This window comes from Malus domestica, chromosome 15 (assembly GCF_042453785.1).
Source record: "Malus domestica chromosome 15, GDT2T_hap1".
NCBI classification, from domain to species: Eukaryota; Viridiplantae; Streptophyta; class Magnoliopsida; order Rosales; family Rosaceae; genus Malus; species Malus domestica.
Genome location: NC_091675.1, coordinates 5,114,010 through 5,131,414, shown reverse-complemented (window position 1 = coordinate 5,131,414; position 17,405 = coordinate 5,114,010). Strand labels below are relative to the sequence as shown.

Below are 17,405 nucleotides of genomic sequence, written 5' to 3'. Positions count from 1 at the left end.
GAGCGAGGGACTGGGGCGTTCTATCAGGGGCTAGATTTCCTCCAACTGCTTTGAGCAAGAGTAGGTAGGCTGCTTTACTGCTTTAGTAGTTGGATAACTTGGCCTAGGAGTGTAGTTCCGCACCAAGAGATGGTATCATTGCTATGCTGAGGAAAATTGGACTCACAAAATTATATTTTGTCTTCAAGTCTTAAAGACTGTTTTTAAGTCATCGTTTAAATGGTCCAAAATTTCTCAATGATTTCATCATTTCCGCCATTAGGATTTTCTCAATGGAGAACAGGAGAATTGAGCAATTCCTGCTAGAGAAGTTGCGTACAAATCGTAAAGTTGTGTTTTTCTACCATGATAAAACCTATTTTCAAGACATTTAACTGGTAGAAATTTGAGAGAGAGAAGTTGAGCAAGCATTAGAAAATCGATACGACAAGCAAACATGGCAGAAACAAAACTACCAATCAAAGGAAATAATACTAAAATTATATGTGCTGCTGAGTCAAGCGAGCCTCACAGCCTAAACCTCACAAGACATAACTACCTAACAATCTTCGTCAAGGTGTAAAAGCATCTCAACAACTTGTCTCATGGTTGGTCTGTCATCTTTGTCTTCCTCCACACAGTGTAAAGCTACTTTCAGAAGAACTTCTACCTTCTCCACATCGTATTCGCCTTCAAACGAAGAGTCTATGATCTCTTCTATCTGTAGTTTGATAGAGCTAGTTCCATTTACCTTCTCCCTCATCCACGAGATCAGTCTTCGCTGCTCACCATCAAAGGCATCCCCTCCCATCATAGGATTCTTTCCTGTCACCATCTCCAACACAACAATCCCATAACTATACACATCCACTTTTGATGTGATTGGCAGATTGCACACCCACTCCGGCGCAATGTAGCCTCTGGTTCCTCTTATCCTTGAAAAGCTTGAGTTCTTAAGCTCGCCTCTGTTAAATAGCTTGGAAAGTCCAAAATCTGCAACTTTTGGTTGGTAGTTTGAATCCAAGAGTATGTTTTGAGGCTTAACATCACAATGCAAAACCCACTCCAAGCACTCCTCGTGCAGATAAGCAAGGCCTTTCGCAGTGCCCACAGCAATCTCGAACCTCTTCTCCCAATCAAGCACATTCGAAGACAAATTTTGGGCCAAAGAACCGTGCTCCATGTACTCGTAAACAAGAAGCTTGTGCTTTCCCTCTGAACAATATCCCCACATTTCTATCAAGTGCATATGGTTCAGCCTCCCGAGCATGCTAACTTCTGCTAGAAACTCAGCTTCTCCTTGAATAGCTTCATTAAGAAGCTTAACCGCTGCAACTCGTTTGTCATCCAATACACCTTTGTACACAAATCCACCTGCACCTCTTCCAATTTCTTCAATAAAACCCCGAGTTGCCTTCTTGAGCTCGGTGTAGCTAAACCTTTTGAATCCGGTTGCAGCAAGAAGGTACCCTTGTTGCATATCCTCATTGGACTTTTTCCGAGTTCTACTATTTAACAAACACAAAAACAAAAGAATACAAACGATCTCAAACCCTCCCACTCCACAAGCAAACCAAAGCAGGAACTTCACTGGCTTACTAACATGGTTTTTCACGTAATTTCTGTTGAGATCAATGACTCTGTCTGTACATATAAGCCCGTAGTCTTTTGGTGCCTTTATGCCAGAGCCATTCGAGAGGAGGAAGGCTTTAGGCAGTCTCAGATAGAGGTACCCTTGAGAATCCGACATGTGCCCACTTCGCAATTGCGTCTTGGGATTACAGTTATAAAAACCATTTCCACGGTCAAATGTGTACTGAAACCCCTTGCAGTTTTCCAGTTTCAAGCATATGCTCTCACACTCCATGTAACTGTAATTTGTGTAGGAGTTGAAATCATAACCATTGAACTCAACTTGTGCAAGTTTGAGGAAGCTAGACGCATTACCTTTCGTGTAAGAGAGATCGAATTGAGGTTCGCACCCGAAGGACCAATCAGTAAGATTTCTCATATTATACCCTGGAAGGCACAAGCATTTCCTACCAAAACCGAGGTCATAGCTACACACGCTGTTTGCTCCACAAGTCCCATGAACCTTGCATGGATCCGAAATGGCCTGCCATGAAACCACCCATTTTTCCCCCACCCTTTCGCGACTATACAATCGAACATTTCCATCAAAATCAATCCTCAATATCCTCTGCAACCTAGCACCGTAATCAGTTGACATAAAAGTCAAGTTGTCCGACGAGACAAAACTGCCTAAAGAATCGAGCATGGCTGTTCTGGTGTTGTTGTAGGTGGACCTTGCATTGTCCCAGCTCACACGAGAAGGGTCGGGCCAGTAGACGCTGGAGACCTCGAGACCGTCAAAAAGTATACGGAGGAGGTTGTCATTGTTGAAGAAGAGCTTGTAGAAACCGGAGGAGGAGTTGCTCTGGCTTCTTGTGGAGACAAGCATTGCATTCCTGGTGAAGGGTTGGAGCGGAAGAAGGGTGTCGGTCGGAGAATCAAAGCTCTGCCACAAAACGACATGATCATCGGAGTTTCGTAAAACCAGGTTGCCGGAGCTGTGGAGGGTTAAGTGAGCCGGTGAGAGTGATGTGGTGGTTGTGGCCCAAACGATGGACTGACCAGCATCAGTTAAGATGAGGTTACCGGTTTTGAGGAGGGAGAGTTTTGAGCGTTTTCCATTGACTGGACGGTCGCGATTGGCAGTCCAGACAACGGTGGGGTTTTGGTGGCGGTCGGAGGATGATGAAGGCTCGGAGAACCAAATGGCAAAGCAATATGAATTGTTACCAACTTGGTGAAAGCCGGCGGTGAAAACTCCATCAGGTGAAATTAGAACATCTTCTGGTTTCTCGACAGAGAGGGAGGAAGCTCTGCTCAGAGTGTTGGAGGTTGAAGACGAAGGTGGAGAATTAATGGCGAGAGAGAGAAGAAAAATGAGAAACAGAGTAGCCATTTGAGATGAGAGAGGGGAATGGGATTGGCTGCAGAGAGCTGAACTAAATTTAGAGAACACGGTCATGAACTGTGCGTATGTAGTTGTAGGACCACACCCGCATCAATTGGGTTGATGGAGACCAAAGTTGGAGCAAAACTGGACATTTTTTATGTACATCAAACTACGGAGGGATTTTTCAGTGTTCCCGTTACACGATGTGTTACACCACATGTTCTTATATAAATGATAGGTTATGTGTGTTAAAAGGTTAATAACTAAAAAATTAAAATTTTTCATCACTTGCATAAAAACACGTTGTGTATCATCCATATCCCCGTTACAATTAAAAAATTTAACCGCACTAAATATGATTCATTATTAAAAGAGAAAAATGAAGTAAAATGTCCGACCATGTTATTCGTAGGGCAACAAACAATCTTGACCGTTGAGAATTTGCAACAGGCAAAACAGTTGTACCACTCAAGCGACACGGTTTCCAATTGGACGGTCGGAGGCCAAAGACCCGTTGCCCGCTTAACGTTCTGCATCTTAGGGTTCAAGTAGCAGCTTGTGGACCGTCACAATCTCACAAGATGTGACACGATCGAAAAGACAACGAGAGGCGGCTGCCGCAGAAAGAATAGGACATTTACATGTTGGTCCTACTTAACTTTACACTAGTCTCACCTAATATGAAAGTTGTTTGATCATGCAGTCTACCTTAACTTATTATTTTTTGTTCCAAATTTTCAAGTAGAACTTCATCTTCATGTGAAGACATCGTTGGAAATTCAAGACAGCAATTTTGACGAAATGATCTGCATCCACTGCTTGTGTGTGACGGAATTGAATTAAAAAATTAACTCAATTATTTGATGTGTTGGAAATTCCAACGGAATGAAAGGGCTCCTCAATTATTTGATGTGTGAAATGAAAATTTTCCACCCTTCATTATCATGGAGGTGCTAGAAAATTAGACCTACCCAAACGGATCAGCACGGTTGCAAAATTTGACAAGAACGCCGAAGTATCGAATCCCCCGGGTAACAAACCATGATTCTTTGGCCCTCCCCCACATTAGCAGCAAGCCAATGTTGTAACTAGATTAATCACAAAAGATACAACCTCGACGGCATAGGGCCGCAGACATTTATAAGGCATCGGCCATGTTCCAACTAGATATTTTACATGATAATATGTGCACCCAGAGCACATTAAGTTTCAACGGCTTTTCGAACTAATGAAATATTCAAAATGGTGCCGAGACATCATGAACAGCTGCTCTTCTGCGGTGTTACGTACAAAAATGTTGCGAGTGTGCCCGCGCTTAGACATCTGGTTTGTTGGTGCTGGTTTCAATATCGTCTGGTACATAATAGGTAGAAAGGAAAAACGCACTCTGGTTCGTCTGTAGGAACCTTCATGACAAGATGCATGATCAATCGGCAAGAGTAAAAATGAGGTCAAAAAAGCAAAAACTCGTGGGATTACGAAAACCTGCGTACTATAAAGAAAGATATAATTTTGGGTATTTATGTAGGAGAGCAAGTAGAAGTAAGTACTTGAGAAAGTCGACCAATTTTTGCTGCAACGCTTTCGACGTCTCCTCTTCAGTGTTAGCATCCAACAATAACTCGGGTAGTTTAACTGCAAATACCAAAAAATTACATCTCAAGTCCAGATCTTATGATGACTACCTCTTAATATAATAAAGACTTCAAAAGCATAAAAAACCACAAAATCAACAGCATGCTCAAGCATGATATGCATTTTTCAACACAATTCTATTTAGAAACACACCATTTGGTTACGTAGTAAAGTATGTTCATACCGAAGAGCCGTAATAGATGCTCGGCACCATAGACAGATGACGGAGAGACATCATCTGTGATTGCTTTCTCATACTGCTGACGTTCATTTTTGTACAAAAGCATTGCCGGTAGTGCTTTGTCAAAGTAACAACACAGTCCTTTCAGGATTTCTTCAACAGATTGAGCTTCAATCTTCCTGGATTCACATTAAGAATAGTCCATCAGCTAAAATCAAGTGCATATCTGCAAACTGGATTCTAGAAAATACAAAAGTTGAAAGTTGTGAATGTTGTAGGTCCAAATTAATTAAATTAGACCCCAAATTCCAGTTGATGACCAACCGGTAGAATGTATGAGAAGCGGCATTAGTAAATCCTTGAGAAAATTAATTTACTCTCTCAAAAAAAAAATCAAAATGGATAAATATTTTGTAAAATGGAACCCGAGAAAAGAATTTAAAAAAAAATATAGGATGCCAAGGGATGGAAGAAAGGAAACTTACTTACTGTCCTTTGATCTGTAATCTAGATACTTCTTGAATATGTCATCCACATTTGGAGTACGTGGAAGTTTAACAAGCTGCAATAAAATATGGATATCGTTAATTGGGATTTCATCATGAATAAATCAAATGTATAAATTCAGGTTCGAGTAATGAATTCACAATACCTTGCCCAGATGAGTAATAAATTCGCAATCATCAACTAGTTGTTTCTTTAGTGTTTGTGGCATTTGAAGGACAAGATCTTCCATCGGTATGGCACCTTTGTCCTAAAATTTGAAAATCAAAAGAAAAAAACTGTAACATTCATGTTGGCCTCTAAATTAAGTACAAACTTCTGTATAGTGATGGCAAAATATCTGGAAGAGATAAGCCTGGATAGGCAATCTAAGGATGGTTTAGGAGACAAATGAACAGAGCATACCTTACAGACAGAGTCATTCTTTCGCTTCTTCCCTCTAGACGCTGCACATAATTTCATACCAACAGTAAGAACAATGCAGATTATATACACCTTCAAATTGCAAGAGAAGTTAATAAAACAGGATATATTTTCAGTACCTAACCTCTTGGCATCCTAATTCAAGAACCATATTCAAGTTATGATCGTGAACGAAGAATGCATGTTGGTAAATTAGTTAACTACATTGTTACTTTTTCAGTATCCCATATCCATTATATTTACCCCTACGAAGGGTAACACTTATGACCGTTAAACCTCAAAGGTCGCCCAAAAATAGGATGGTTCATGTAACATGCCAGAATTTCCACACCCTACATCTAACATTCAAGAATAAATCCAAACTTCATGATTGGGCAACAACAAAAGAAAAGTTAGAGATGATAAACCAACCATTATAACTTTTTGGTTTAGCATGCGCTGTGCGTATTAGCTTCGCATTCTTGTCTGTTCCTTGTTTCTGGTTGAGGTACTGGTGTTTCTTCTTATTCTCGTCAGTGTTTTTCATCAGACGATCCAACCCTACCCACTCATCCCAACTGTTGAGAGCAAAAAAGAGAGAAAAGGTCAATAAGATAAATCAAACAGAAGTTTCAAGAGATATTAACCAATGAAAGCTTAGGCATTAGCCTTCATCTCCGATAAACCTCCGTCATCAGAATCAATTACAATATAATGGTCCCATAATAACATCTGCTGCGGTCTAATAAACTAAGGCGAAAATACCACTTAAACTGAAGCGAAATGGCAAATGATAACCGAAAAATAAAAAACACACAAACTGAAGTAGGGCATGCTTCCAAAATCCACCATCTTAAATCAATGAACATGAACCCAAAATTCGGAAACCTTAAGCAGGAAGGCGGGCTCACCTTTTGTTCCATCCCTGCAGGACAGAAGAACATACAATCAAGAAATGCAACCACACACAAATCAGACGGCATTTAACTTCCGAGAAAAGATACAAAATTTGAGCTTACAGATGAAACAATCACGCATTTAGTATGTTTGATCAAAGAAAATCAGAAATTATAGAAAATTAGTGTTCATACTTACAGCGTAATGAACATAAAACTCCCAATCCATCTTATATCGGACATCGGTTACCTTGCAATCAAAACGCACAGCACGAGCGATTAATCAGCAAAAAGTTGAAATTGTTGTCACATTTAGGGAAACAAAACCCTAATAACCATACAGAAATACAATTCAATCGCCTGCAGAAAAGCGAGTACCTTGGCCTCGTACAGTCGTGCCTTGTGAAAGGCGAGGGCCTTCTCGCCCTCGGTAAAGGGGCAGGAATCGGGGGAAGGGGGCGAAGCGTCGTAGTTTTCGTCGTGGATCTTGTCGGAATCGGTCTTGGTGGCGGAGCTGTCGGACTCGGCGGCGGACGAGTCAGTGTCAGTGGTATCACTCGCCGCAGTCTTGGACTTGGAGCCTTTGCGTCTCATTTTATTATTGTTCAGGGCAATTTGTTTTGGCGCTAATGCTTTGCATCGAGAATTGTGAGTATATACAATGAGGTATTCGTGGAATTTGCGGAGTCAATAGCGCATGCAGATATGATCCAAAATATGGTAGGAAATGCTCTTGCATTCCAGGCTACGAAAAATGACTAATCACATTGATTGGCAATATGGTTGCGAGCCCGAATTTAATTTCAAAGGGTTCCAATACTCTCGCATTCCCTGGCAGACCGAGTTATAGTTGTTACCGTAAGACAACCTTGCTCAATGGACACAGGTAACCAAGCTTTTGGGGAGACTTGTACTTGAGAGTGCCGAAATCCATGTGTTGTATTACCAAAAGCCCCAAGAACAGTATCAGTTAACCTGCTTAAGCAGAGTTGTTGGTCTAGATAGAAATTATGTGAAAAGCAGTGTAGCTGGTCCAGTGAATTTCCTGCTCTGTTTGCCATTGGAGTTGGCGGGTTTGAGGTCGTTTGTGTCCTTTTGGTTTGGGGCTTGTTAAGTACTACTACCCGGCGAGATTCCAATGAGGATATGCAGGGGTACGTTCTTGCTGCATGGGTTCAAAAGATTCAGCTACACCGAGCCCAAGAAGGCGACGCGTGGTTTTAGTGAAGAGATTGGAAGAGGGGCAGGAGGAATAGTGTACAAAGGTGTATTGCCTGATCAGAGAGTTGCCGCGATTAAGCTCCTTAACGAGGTTGATCAAGGAGAAGCTGAATTTCTAGGTGAAGCTAACACAGTTGGGAGGTTGAATCATATGCACTTGATTGACATGTGAGGATATTGCTCAGAGAAAAATCAGTCCGTTTTTTACGAGTAATGGGGCATGGTTCCTTGGCCGGGAAGTTATCTTCCAATGTTCTTGATTGGGAGAAGAGGTTTGAGATTGCTGTCAGGACTGCGATAGGCCTTGCTTGTCGGCATGAAGTGTGTTTGGAGTGGGTTTTGCACTGTGATGTTAAGCTTCAAAACACACCCTTGGACTCAAATTACCAACCGAAGGTTGCAGATTTTGGACTCTCCAAGCTAATCAACAGGGACGGCCTAAAAAAATCGAGCTTTTCGAGGATACGAGGAACGAGAGGATACATTGCACCGGACTGGGTGTACAACCAGCCGATTACGTCGAAAGTGGATGTTTACAGCAATGAAAGTGGTGCGATTGGATCAAGGATGGGAGAGATCATAGACCGTTCATTTGGAGGGAATTATGATGTGAGAAAGATATAGATTCTGTTTGGAATTTGCTTTTCAGTTTTTCTTTTTTCAATTTTTAAAAATTCAAATTGATACAAATTGAATTTTTTATTTAAAAAAATAAAAACTAAAATTTGAAAAATGAAATCGTAATCAATGACTCCTAAGATATCATGATGGACTAGTGACATATGATTCATGAATGTTGATTAATTGTTTTCATGGCTGCATGGTTTTTGTGAGGACAGGTGTTTCTTCAGGTTTGGTTTCTTCATTTGCCGGTCAAAAGCATGCACCATCCTCAATGAAACAGAGCCGCCCTACACCTTGCAGCTTCGGATATTGTTTCCATAAACAATTGATACAACGTGTCCCGGCGGCATACTTTACTCCTTGTTAGGATTCCAATTGGACATACCTTCTGAACCATTTGCTCTTTACCCTCCATGACAAGGATGAAACTACCTCATTTGGAGGAGAACAATTTAATACTGCCACATAGAGTTACGTATCAATAAAACAAGAATATATGAACAAAAAGAATTTATACATCTTTATTTTATTATTACGAGATGCTATTATGATGATGTACTCGTGTCGTATATGTTTTCTACTTTGTGATTATCCCAAATCGGAGAATGAAAGTCGAGTAATAGCAAACCAACTTATGTGCCTAGCGGTAGTCTAGGTATTACAAATAAAACATACTTTTATTATTTTATATGATTACATCATAGCTGAGCTGCATTACATTACAATTAAAATAAATTGAACTTGTTTATGCAATATACCTAAAAACTGCATAAAAATATTTAGCTTAAACATCATGAAAGAGTCAATCACTAGTTCGAATGGCAATGGCCGACTGCAATCAGTGTCCCGGACCGCTAGGTCCAGGACCAGAATCTTTTATCCCTCCTAGGGTTTCCGACTCAGTGAACGCATGACCCTTTCCTGCGTCGCTCGGACCTTCATTCTTCATTGTTCCAATATACAATCCATCGAACACACTCTCCATCTCTTTGTCTATGTTCCCCAACTTAAGAGGACGAGCCTCCAACATACACGAAACCAAAGAGCTTACGACGAGAAGAACAACAAGTGAGGAGCACAAGGCTTTCAAACTTTTTGCCATCTTGAAGAAGAATATATCGCAAAATGATCGACGATGGTTTGATTTGGTTTGGAAGAATAGAGTGGGGATTCGGGTGCTATAAATAGTAGTGTCCGAGTGCGTGGGGAGGAGGTGGGAAAGTGAGATTCATATTTTTGACTTGGGAAGGAAGAAATGGCTGGGAAAGTGCACGAGGGTTGGTTCAAGACTTGAAAGATTCACTGGAGGACGTAATCTGATGGACTCGGATACCGCAAATCCACCCCAAGTTCAGTTCGGAGTACTTAGATATTGAATATTAAATTTTCTTTGACAGGAGAAAATGCTTGTTACTATTAACTCTCTCTCTCTCTCTCTCTCTCTCTCTCTCTCTCTCTCTCTCTCTCTATATATATATATATATATATATTGTATGATTTATACGTTTTGTCTTTTGATTCCGCCCACAAATATTGATCCAAATTAGTTGTTTCTGAGTCTGCACACATGATTTGAGCTGGGTACCCCGGCCCAACTAAGTATATTGAAAAGGTACAAGAGCATAACTGATACAGTTAAGAGTATTTTGCACTCGATAATTTCTGTTTAATTTCTTCTCCACAGTTGGTCTTGAATGGAGGTGGACTAGAATTGATAATGGTCTGAATCGAATTTTAGTAAACATTCGGTTTGTTGATGTGTCAAACTTTAAAGTCTCAATTAGGTATGGACATTGCTTGGCTCCTGCTATAGAAGGTGTAAGATCCCACGTTGGCCAATCGAGAATGGATAATGTGCCTTATATGTACATGCTCACTTCCATTTAGCATGAAGCCTTTTGGGAATTCACTGGCTTCGGATTCTATTGGAACTTCGAAGTTAAGCGAGTTTGGGCGAGAGCATTTCCAGAATGGGTGACCCACTGGAAAGTTTTCATGTGAGTTCTCAGAAACAAAACCGTGAGCGCGGGGCCCAAAGTGGACAATATCGTGCTACGGCGGAGCCGGGACTGAGATGTGTTAGATTGGTATCAGAGCTACCGTTGGGTGTGGATGTGCCGACGAGGATGCCAAATTCCCCTTAAATGGGGTGGATTGTAAGAGCTCGCATTGACCAACGGAAAGGGGTGATATGCCTTATATGTACATGTCCACCTCCATTTAGCACGAGACTTTTTGAGAACTCACTAGCTTTGGATTCAATCGGAACTCCGAAGTTAAGCGAGTTCGGGCGAGAGCATTCCCAGGATGGGTGACCCACTGGGAAATTCTCGTGTGAGTTCCCAGAAACAAAACCTTGAGGGCGTGGCCGGGGCCCAAAACGGACAATATCGTGCTACGACGGAGCCGGGACTGGAATGTGTCAAAAAGAATCACTCATTCGCACAAATTATAATTTAACACATGCATAATAACTCGTCAAATACATAATATAAATTGTTTTGTATACATTTCGAAAATGTGATACGGTTTCACACTAAGTGAGACGCCCCCTACCCAAAAAAAAAGAAAAGAAATTCTTACGAAAATGATTTCTCTCAAAGAAATGAGCCAAATATTCTACTTCATATTTGATCTGAACTTTTGAGTGGAGACATTTTCCACAATCAGATTTGAAGTATTTTCGGGTCAAAATTTCATGTCATAAGTAGGAGTCTATCCAAATAACAAACGAATTTGCCCGACGAAATTGAACAAATTATCTATGTTTTACTTCTTTGTACAGCAAATGCATAGCAAGGATGTCAAAACTGGAGGAGAATGTGTGTTTCAGTGGGAAGCTACAAACCAAAAAAAAACTGAAGAAACCTGGGAAATTACACAAAAGTAAGGTGGCGAGAATTGAAATATTAGTACATGGAGTTGGGTGGCAAATCTTTATACGCTGCCTACGAATTCCAAACTAGCATAATTCACAGTTGGTTCAGAATTCAGAAGAGCAATGAGTAATGGAGTCTAGAAATTCTTGGTCCAAATGGGAAAAAAATTCATGGAAAGGTATGTCTTGCCAAACAGAAGACCAAAGAAAATATTTTTACTCGTCACTCACCGCATTAGCTATCGCCTATAGACTGCATTGGTTAAATTCCGAGTTTTGTATAGTAAATAGACTAATCACACTGGCCTAACTAAAATCAATGCAGTGAAATTATTAATCACCGATTTAGGACGATAGCAAATGCAAAATGAAACTACAAAGGAAATAGAGAATCTGACAAAAAGCTAATTTCAAGGAGACCAAAACTCTTGAAGTTTACCGGCCAAAGAAAAAAGAACAGGGGGGGTTTAAGCAAAGGGACGCCACAAAAGACTAAAACGGCAGTTCAGTTTACCAACATCCATCGACCCATCGATTCTCTCTATTTTGTTGTGTCGTAAGCCTCACCCTTTTGCTTGCCGTCAACAACATGCATCCAAACCTCAGCATATTAACAGTAGTAAATAACTGAGAATTCTTATTAGTTGTCCATCACGGTCACGGGCCAAGATACTGTCACTCTGTGTTTTTATGCAGTACATGTCCATGGAATCGAACATGTATTCGCTTCTCCACGGATAGGGTTTTGTGCCTTTTCATGTACAAGTATACAACTTTGTACGTACAAGGTTATTTTCTTATGCAGACTGAGAGTTTACATTTGATACGTTCTATCTACGTGTCCGAGCCATGCACTTCAAATCAGAATGAAGAGATTCACCATGTAGCAAATGTTTCTTGGACTAGTAGCTTATTTTTTGTACACGTGACATTAAATGGATGGCTAAATTGGCAAGAGAAAATCTATGTATTATATAGAGGACTAAATTTTATGCTTTTGTGCTTATAACCCTCTTATTTGGTTTTTTTTATTTTTTTATTTTTTTTTTAAATGATGGCGTTGAAACGCCATCTGCCCTACTACTTGAATTTGGCTCTCTCTCGCATTGATGACATAATCTATTGAAACACAAGAAGATGGCATTCCCTTCCTCCAGTTGGAAGGAAAACCCCGTCAAAGTCTGCAGCGGCAAGCCAACATGAGGAGACAAATGGGCACAAGAAGCCAAAGACAAAATTACGACAGAAACCAATGCGGCAGCAAGCAGTCTGGCAATTCTCCAAGAAATACGAGCACTCCCAATACATACGACAACTTGGTCCTTCGAACCTGCCATTTTGCTATTCGCACCCTTTCGAACCCGCCAAATACCCAGAAACAAGCCTTTTATTACGACCGTACCCCCCCCTTCCGCATTTGGTATCTCTTCCCCTTTCTGTCTGTCCGTATTCGCCAATCGAATCATCCGCCCCGCGAATCAACACCACCACCGCCAAACTTCCCCCCCCCCCCCCCAAATCCCCAGAAACAAACACCAGATAGAAAGCAAACCCAAATTCCAATAGATCAAATTGTGGAATTACAGTGCATAATAATTCAGAAATTACCTTAGTTTACACAAAAGGATTCAAAATCTAACAAGAATTACAGATCCAAATCAGGGAAATTTAGAGAGAAAAAACTCAAATCTAAAGAGGGAAAACCCAACTGAAATTACGAGATATATATAATATATATAATTTCATTGTGGAGTTTAATTTCTGATCATCTTCCCCTGTTCGCGTAGTTCATCTTCTCATAAAACCGAATCGAGAGAAGCGAGAGCGACAGATTCACCTCGTCTTTTCCCCAACGAGCGGTTGGCGGCTTTGGATTCGGCATCGGCTTCACCGGAGCCGTCGCCCAAGGCGAAGCCGAGGAGGACGCACCCGACGAGGAAGAAGAAGGAGCAGAGCTGGAAGAGGCGGAGGAGGGCTTACTGAACGGCCAGATGGATAGGGAGTGGAGCCGCCGGAATCCGCCAAGCGCGAGGACCACAGATCTCAGCTGCTGGTTGCCGCAGCCGATGTTAGCCCATTGCCTGGTACATATCAGCTCCCAGAGCCGCTCGTCCTCCGCCGTCTTGTGCCACTGCTTACTCACGCACGACGCCACCCCCAACGTCCGCGCGTCCACGTGCTTGAACACCTCGAAGATCAGATTGTCGTCCAGATTCGAAAACCCCGCCCCTTTCAGCTCATCCTGGTCAACGCAGTCAACCACCATCTCCTCCTCCTCTTCCTCCACCTTAATCCTCTTCATCTTGACATCCGCCGAACTCGCCGCCGCCATCGAATCGTCCCCCGATGATGCTCTCTTCATCGAACGATTACAACCCACCAGTCCGAATCTTCCTATCGATCGCTTACAATCGGAGGTTTTAAAGTAATTTAGGGAAGATTTGGTGGGTAATCGGAAAACCCAGAGCCCAAATTGTACAAGCTGTGGGGGTGTGTGGAAAGAAGGGGGTGGGTAATGCGGAGGGAGGAGGAGGAGGGTGGGGGTGGATATAGAGGGGGCGGGGGGGAGTGGGGGACCTGTTTTCGTGCGTTTTGGAAGACGACAATTTTGTGAAATGAATGCGCCTTTGGGTTTGTGTGTCTCGTTTGACGAATATTCCCACTTCTTTTTACTATGCTTTTTCTTATCTTTTACCTGCCTATTCTCCTTTTTATTTATCTGGCTGCTTCCTTAACTTGTTTCCTGCGTTAACAACAAAAATTAAAATTACTTTATTAATCCAAAACATATGGCCAACTGTGTCCTAATTCGTCAATATATATATTTTAAGGATTTAACTATAATATTCACATAAATTTGTTTAATATTGCGTAATATTAAATGATTTGTGAAATGAATGAGTGAAATTGAAAATCAAACACCTAACAGTTGTAAAAATCAATAATTATTTTTTCTTTAATATGACATCTTGTTAGGATATGTATAATAATATTTTGGGTAAATTACATAATACCCCATCAGATTTGAGGTCTATTACAATCTCATACAACATCTTTAAAACATTTCACTTTCATACCTCAAATATTATTTTATTTCAATATAATACGTCTGTTACATTTTTCATTCATTAATCCGTTAAATACTGACATGGTTGCCACATTTATACCATGTGGCTGCCAAATGAGTGTCACGTGGCAATTTTTTTTTTTTTTACCTGAATTTTCTCAAAAAAAAAAATTGAAATCCATTACATATGCCCGCAACCCCCCACAAAAAAAAACCCAACCTAGATTTCGTTATCCCACCAAACCCTTTCCTTCACCACCCCCCCCCCCCCCGCGCCACCCTCTCCCCTCCTTCCCGGCTTCACCCCATTCCCCCCCCCCCCCGAGTGCAACGCACCTCACTCAGAACCCCCAACCCCCTATCAACCCAGCTCACCCAGAACCCGACCCCCACCCTTCTTTCATCTACAACCCCACCCACCATTTTCTCCTCTCTGCAACTCGCACTCACCTTTCTTTCCCCATCTGAATCCTGCTTGTCGGTGAGTCGGTCGACTTCAACAACGAGGTATGCATTTAATTTTGTCCTTCAAATTTTGAAATTTTCAGTGCTTGGTTGGTGGTGGTCTGGATGGAGTTAGGTTTGCTGAGGGTGGGTGGGGTTGCAATTGAGAGAAAGGAGAAAGGGGGTGGGGGTGAAGAAGAGAAAAGGATCAGGGAAGGTGGGGGTGGGGTGGGGCTTTGCTAGGTTCTTTTATGGGATGAGAGGTGAAGAGAGTGGAGGAGAGGGAGGTGGTTCAGGGGGAAATGGGGGTAAGGTTTCTAGGTTTGTTTGCAGGGGTGGGGGGTTGCTGGAGGTGGGTTTCAGATTTTTTATTTTTTATTTTTTAAGAAGATTCAGGTGGTTTTTTTTTAATTAATTTTTTTTTTTGCCACGTGGTGTGCCACATTGGTAGCCACGTCAGCACTTAACGGATCAATGGATGGAAAATGAAACAGATGTATTTTTTTTTAAATAAAATAGTACTGAGGTAAGAAAGTGAGATGTTTTAAAGATGCTGTATAGAGTTGTAACCTCAAACTTGAATGACTACTATGTAATTTACCCTAATATTTTTTACAATAACCTTCATAGCTTTTACCATAAGAATAATGCTTTCGTTTCCTTTTAGAGCTCATTTTCCCACTTGAAATATGTATCTTCACCATAAAGATTTTTGTAATTGGAACAACTCAATCTCTTAATCTCTATACGAAGATTCTCTATACAAAAAAAGTCATTCAATAATCAAAATAAATTAACAGTTCATCATAAAAATGTTACCTAGTATTTAAACTGTTGAATAATCAAAATAAATTAACGGTTCATCATAAATATGTTACCAGTATTTAAACTGTTGATTTATTTTGATACATTTAGATGACTAGAAGATTTCTGATTTGGGTAGTGTTTGTAGATGATTTTCAAATGACAATTAAGTGATTTTAGGTTCCATTTACAAAATTTTAACGATAAAAATATGTTATTTGCAAGTGGAAAAATAAGTGAATGCAACGAGATGATATGAAGACTATTACTACTATCCATCTTTTTACGTTCTTTTCCTCAATTCACTCATAGTTTCTTTTTTAATAATTCCTTGGTTAATTTTAACGCTAGATATAAGAGAAGCTGTAACTTGTATTTAGACTCAAACTCTAACATTCTTTTCTTTAACATTAACCCAATCATGAGTTCATTCACACAAATCGATTAAAATAAGAAAATGAATTATTCTCTCATTTTTCTCATTGCGCTTTTTTCTAATCGTTGAATTAAACAAATTAAAAACAAATCAAGTGGCAGAAACAAAATAATATCATAAAATAAAATAAAATAAATCGGATATCATTTTATTAAAAAAATAGGATAGAAATCTGCATAACTATTGCTTGATCATCAAATCGAAGGCCACATATTATTTTATAGAAAAAGATGAAGCTTAAGTTGAGGAAAATGAGAGATTTTTCAGTGTGATCAGAACACGAAGTGGAACACCACATGTCATTATACAAATGATGAAATATGTGTGTTAAAAAATTAATAACTTAAATATTAAAAAATTTCACCACTTATATAAAAATACGTGATGTACCACTTGTGTTCATGTCATAATGAAAAAATTTCTCAAACAAAAGCTCAAAGGAGCGTTGGGGCGGAAGGGGAAGCCAATGCCTCCGCCACACTTTCTGCCGTTTCATTGGTCCAATGAGATTAAATAAAAAATAATTTAAAATAATTAATTCGTTTATGAAAGGGTCTATGTCGAGAAAAAGGCAGAAAAAACAACAAAAGGAAAAAGTAAAAAAAAGAGAGAGAGAGAGAGAGAGGGGAGTGGTGGGCACTAAACCACGTTCTCCTCTTCTTTTTGAAGCAGTCTCTTATCTTTATCGTCTAAATCCAAATTTATTCTTGTTTTTTTGTATCAAAGATTCCCAACAATTTTTTGTTTTCCAGTATCGTCAATGAAATTGACGTTTCTGGCACCACCCAACTTTCTACCTCAAGTCAACCGAATATTTATCCGGTTTCCTTCATCTTTTTATGTTTTTATGTTCCCATTAATTGAGTTTATTATTTAATTTCAAGCTGATTTAAGCAGACGTCGCCCTAATTACATCGGTTAAATTGGATGCACTTACACTTGTGCACTTTATTTTGCAACATTTTATTTCTGTGTGTTTAGGTTGAATTAAAGTAGAATATCATTTGTATTAAGCATTGAAAATAAATTAAGTTGATGCTTTTCAAGGTTTAATTATAATTATGCCCCGTGAAACTCAACTCGTCTCATTTTATCCTTGAAACCTTAAAATGAGTTGTCCATGAATAAGCCTCGTAAAGTTGAAACTCACTTTGATAATGTGGATGTGGATGTGGATGTATCTATATTGGCTAGAGGAGATTCACTTCTTCTTATGCATCCAAGCTCTAATTCTCCTTATATTATGGCTTATTTAAGTAGGAAAATCCTACTTAAATGGTAAAATTTTAGGAAAACTAATAAAAAAAAACTTGAAAACATTGAGTTTTAACGATAAGGAAAAAATAAAGGGTAAAGTGAATAATACTATGAT

General features: G+C 40.0%; 3 protein-coding genes and 1 pseudogene across 3 annotated transcripts; 1 reads left to right on the top strand and 3 right to left on the bottom strand.

Annotated features, from left to right (window-relative positions):
• Positions 1-384: 384 nt before the first annotated feature.
• LOC103424671 (putative receptor protein kinase ZmPK1) lies at positions 385-3,034 on the bottom strand. Its single transcript, XM_008362760.4, has one exon. The coding sequence runs from the start codon at positions 3,011-3,013 to the stop codon at positions 539-541; it is 2,475 nt and encodes an 824-aa protein (XP_008360982.2). The 5' UTR covers positions 3,014-3,034; the 3' UTR covers positions 385-538.
• Positions 3,035-4,006: 972 nt separating this feature from the next.
• On the bottom strand, positions 4,007-7,187 carry LOC103424670 (protein MRG2-like). The gene is made up of 9 exons (XM_070814755.1): positions 6,938-7,187; positions 6,759-6,809; positions 6,096-6,241; positions 5,667-5,707; positions 5,410-5,511; positions 5,243-5,319; positions 4,761-4,936; positions 4,492-4,576; positions 4,007-4,347 (listed from the first exon to the last, which is right to left on the bottom strand). The coding sequence occupies exons 2-9, from the start codon at positions 6,800-6,802 to the stop codon at positions 4,257-4,259; spliced, it is 762 nt and encodes a 253-aa protein (XP_070670856.1). The 5' UTR covers positions 6,803-6,809; positions 6,938-7,187; the 3' UTR covers positions 4,007-4,256.
• A 374-nt stretch (positions 7,188-7,561) lies between these two features.
• LOC108172162 (putative receptor protein kinase ZmPK1) lies at positions 7,562-8,808 on the top strand (annotated as a pseudogene).
• Positions 8,809-12,824: 4,016 nt separating this feature from the next.
• Positions 12,825-13,921, bottom strand: LOC103455930 (F-box protein GID2-like). The gene has a single exon (XM_008395543.4). The coding sequence runs from the start codon at positions 13,642-13,644 to the stop codon at positions 13,048-13,050; it is 597 nt and encodes a 198-aa protein (XP_008393765.1). The 5' UTR covers positions 13,645-13,921; the 3' UTR covers positions 12,825-13,047.
• Between the last annotated feature and the right edge of the window lie 3,484 nt (positions 13,922-17,405).

What these genes read in the sequence shown, in the direction of transcription:
- LOC103424671 (XM_008362760.4), bottom strand. Translation starts at nt 3,013, where the DNA reads ATGACCGTGTTCTCTAAATTTAGTTCAGCTCTCTGCAGCCAATCCCAT.
- LOC103424670 (XM_070814755.1), bottom strand. Translation starts at nt 6,802, where the DNA reads ATGTCCGATATAAGATGGATTGGGAGTTTTATGTTCATTACGCT. An exon ending in AGAATGACTCTGTCTGTAAG is followed by an intron (nt 5,512 to 5,666) that starts GTATGCTCTGTT and finishes TTCAAATTTTAG; the next exon opens with GACAAAGGTGCCATACCGAT. An exon ending in TTATTACTCATCTGGGCAAG is followed by an intron (nt 5,320 to 5,409) that starts GTATTGTGAATT and finishes ATTTTATTGCAG; the next exon opens with CTTGTTAAACTTCCACGTAC.
- LOC103455930 (XM_008395543.4), bottom strand. Translation starts at nt 13,644, where the DNA reads ATGAAGAGAGCATCATCGGGGGACGATTCGATGGCGGCGGCGAGTTCG.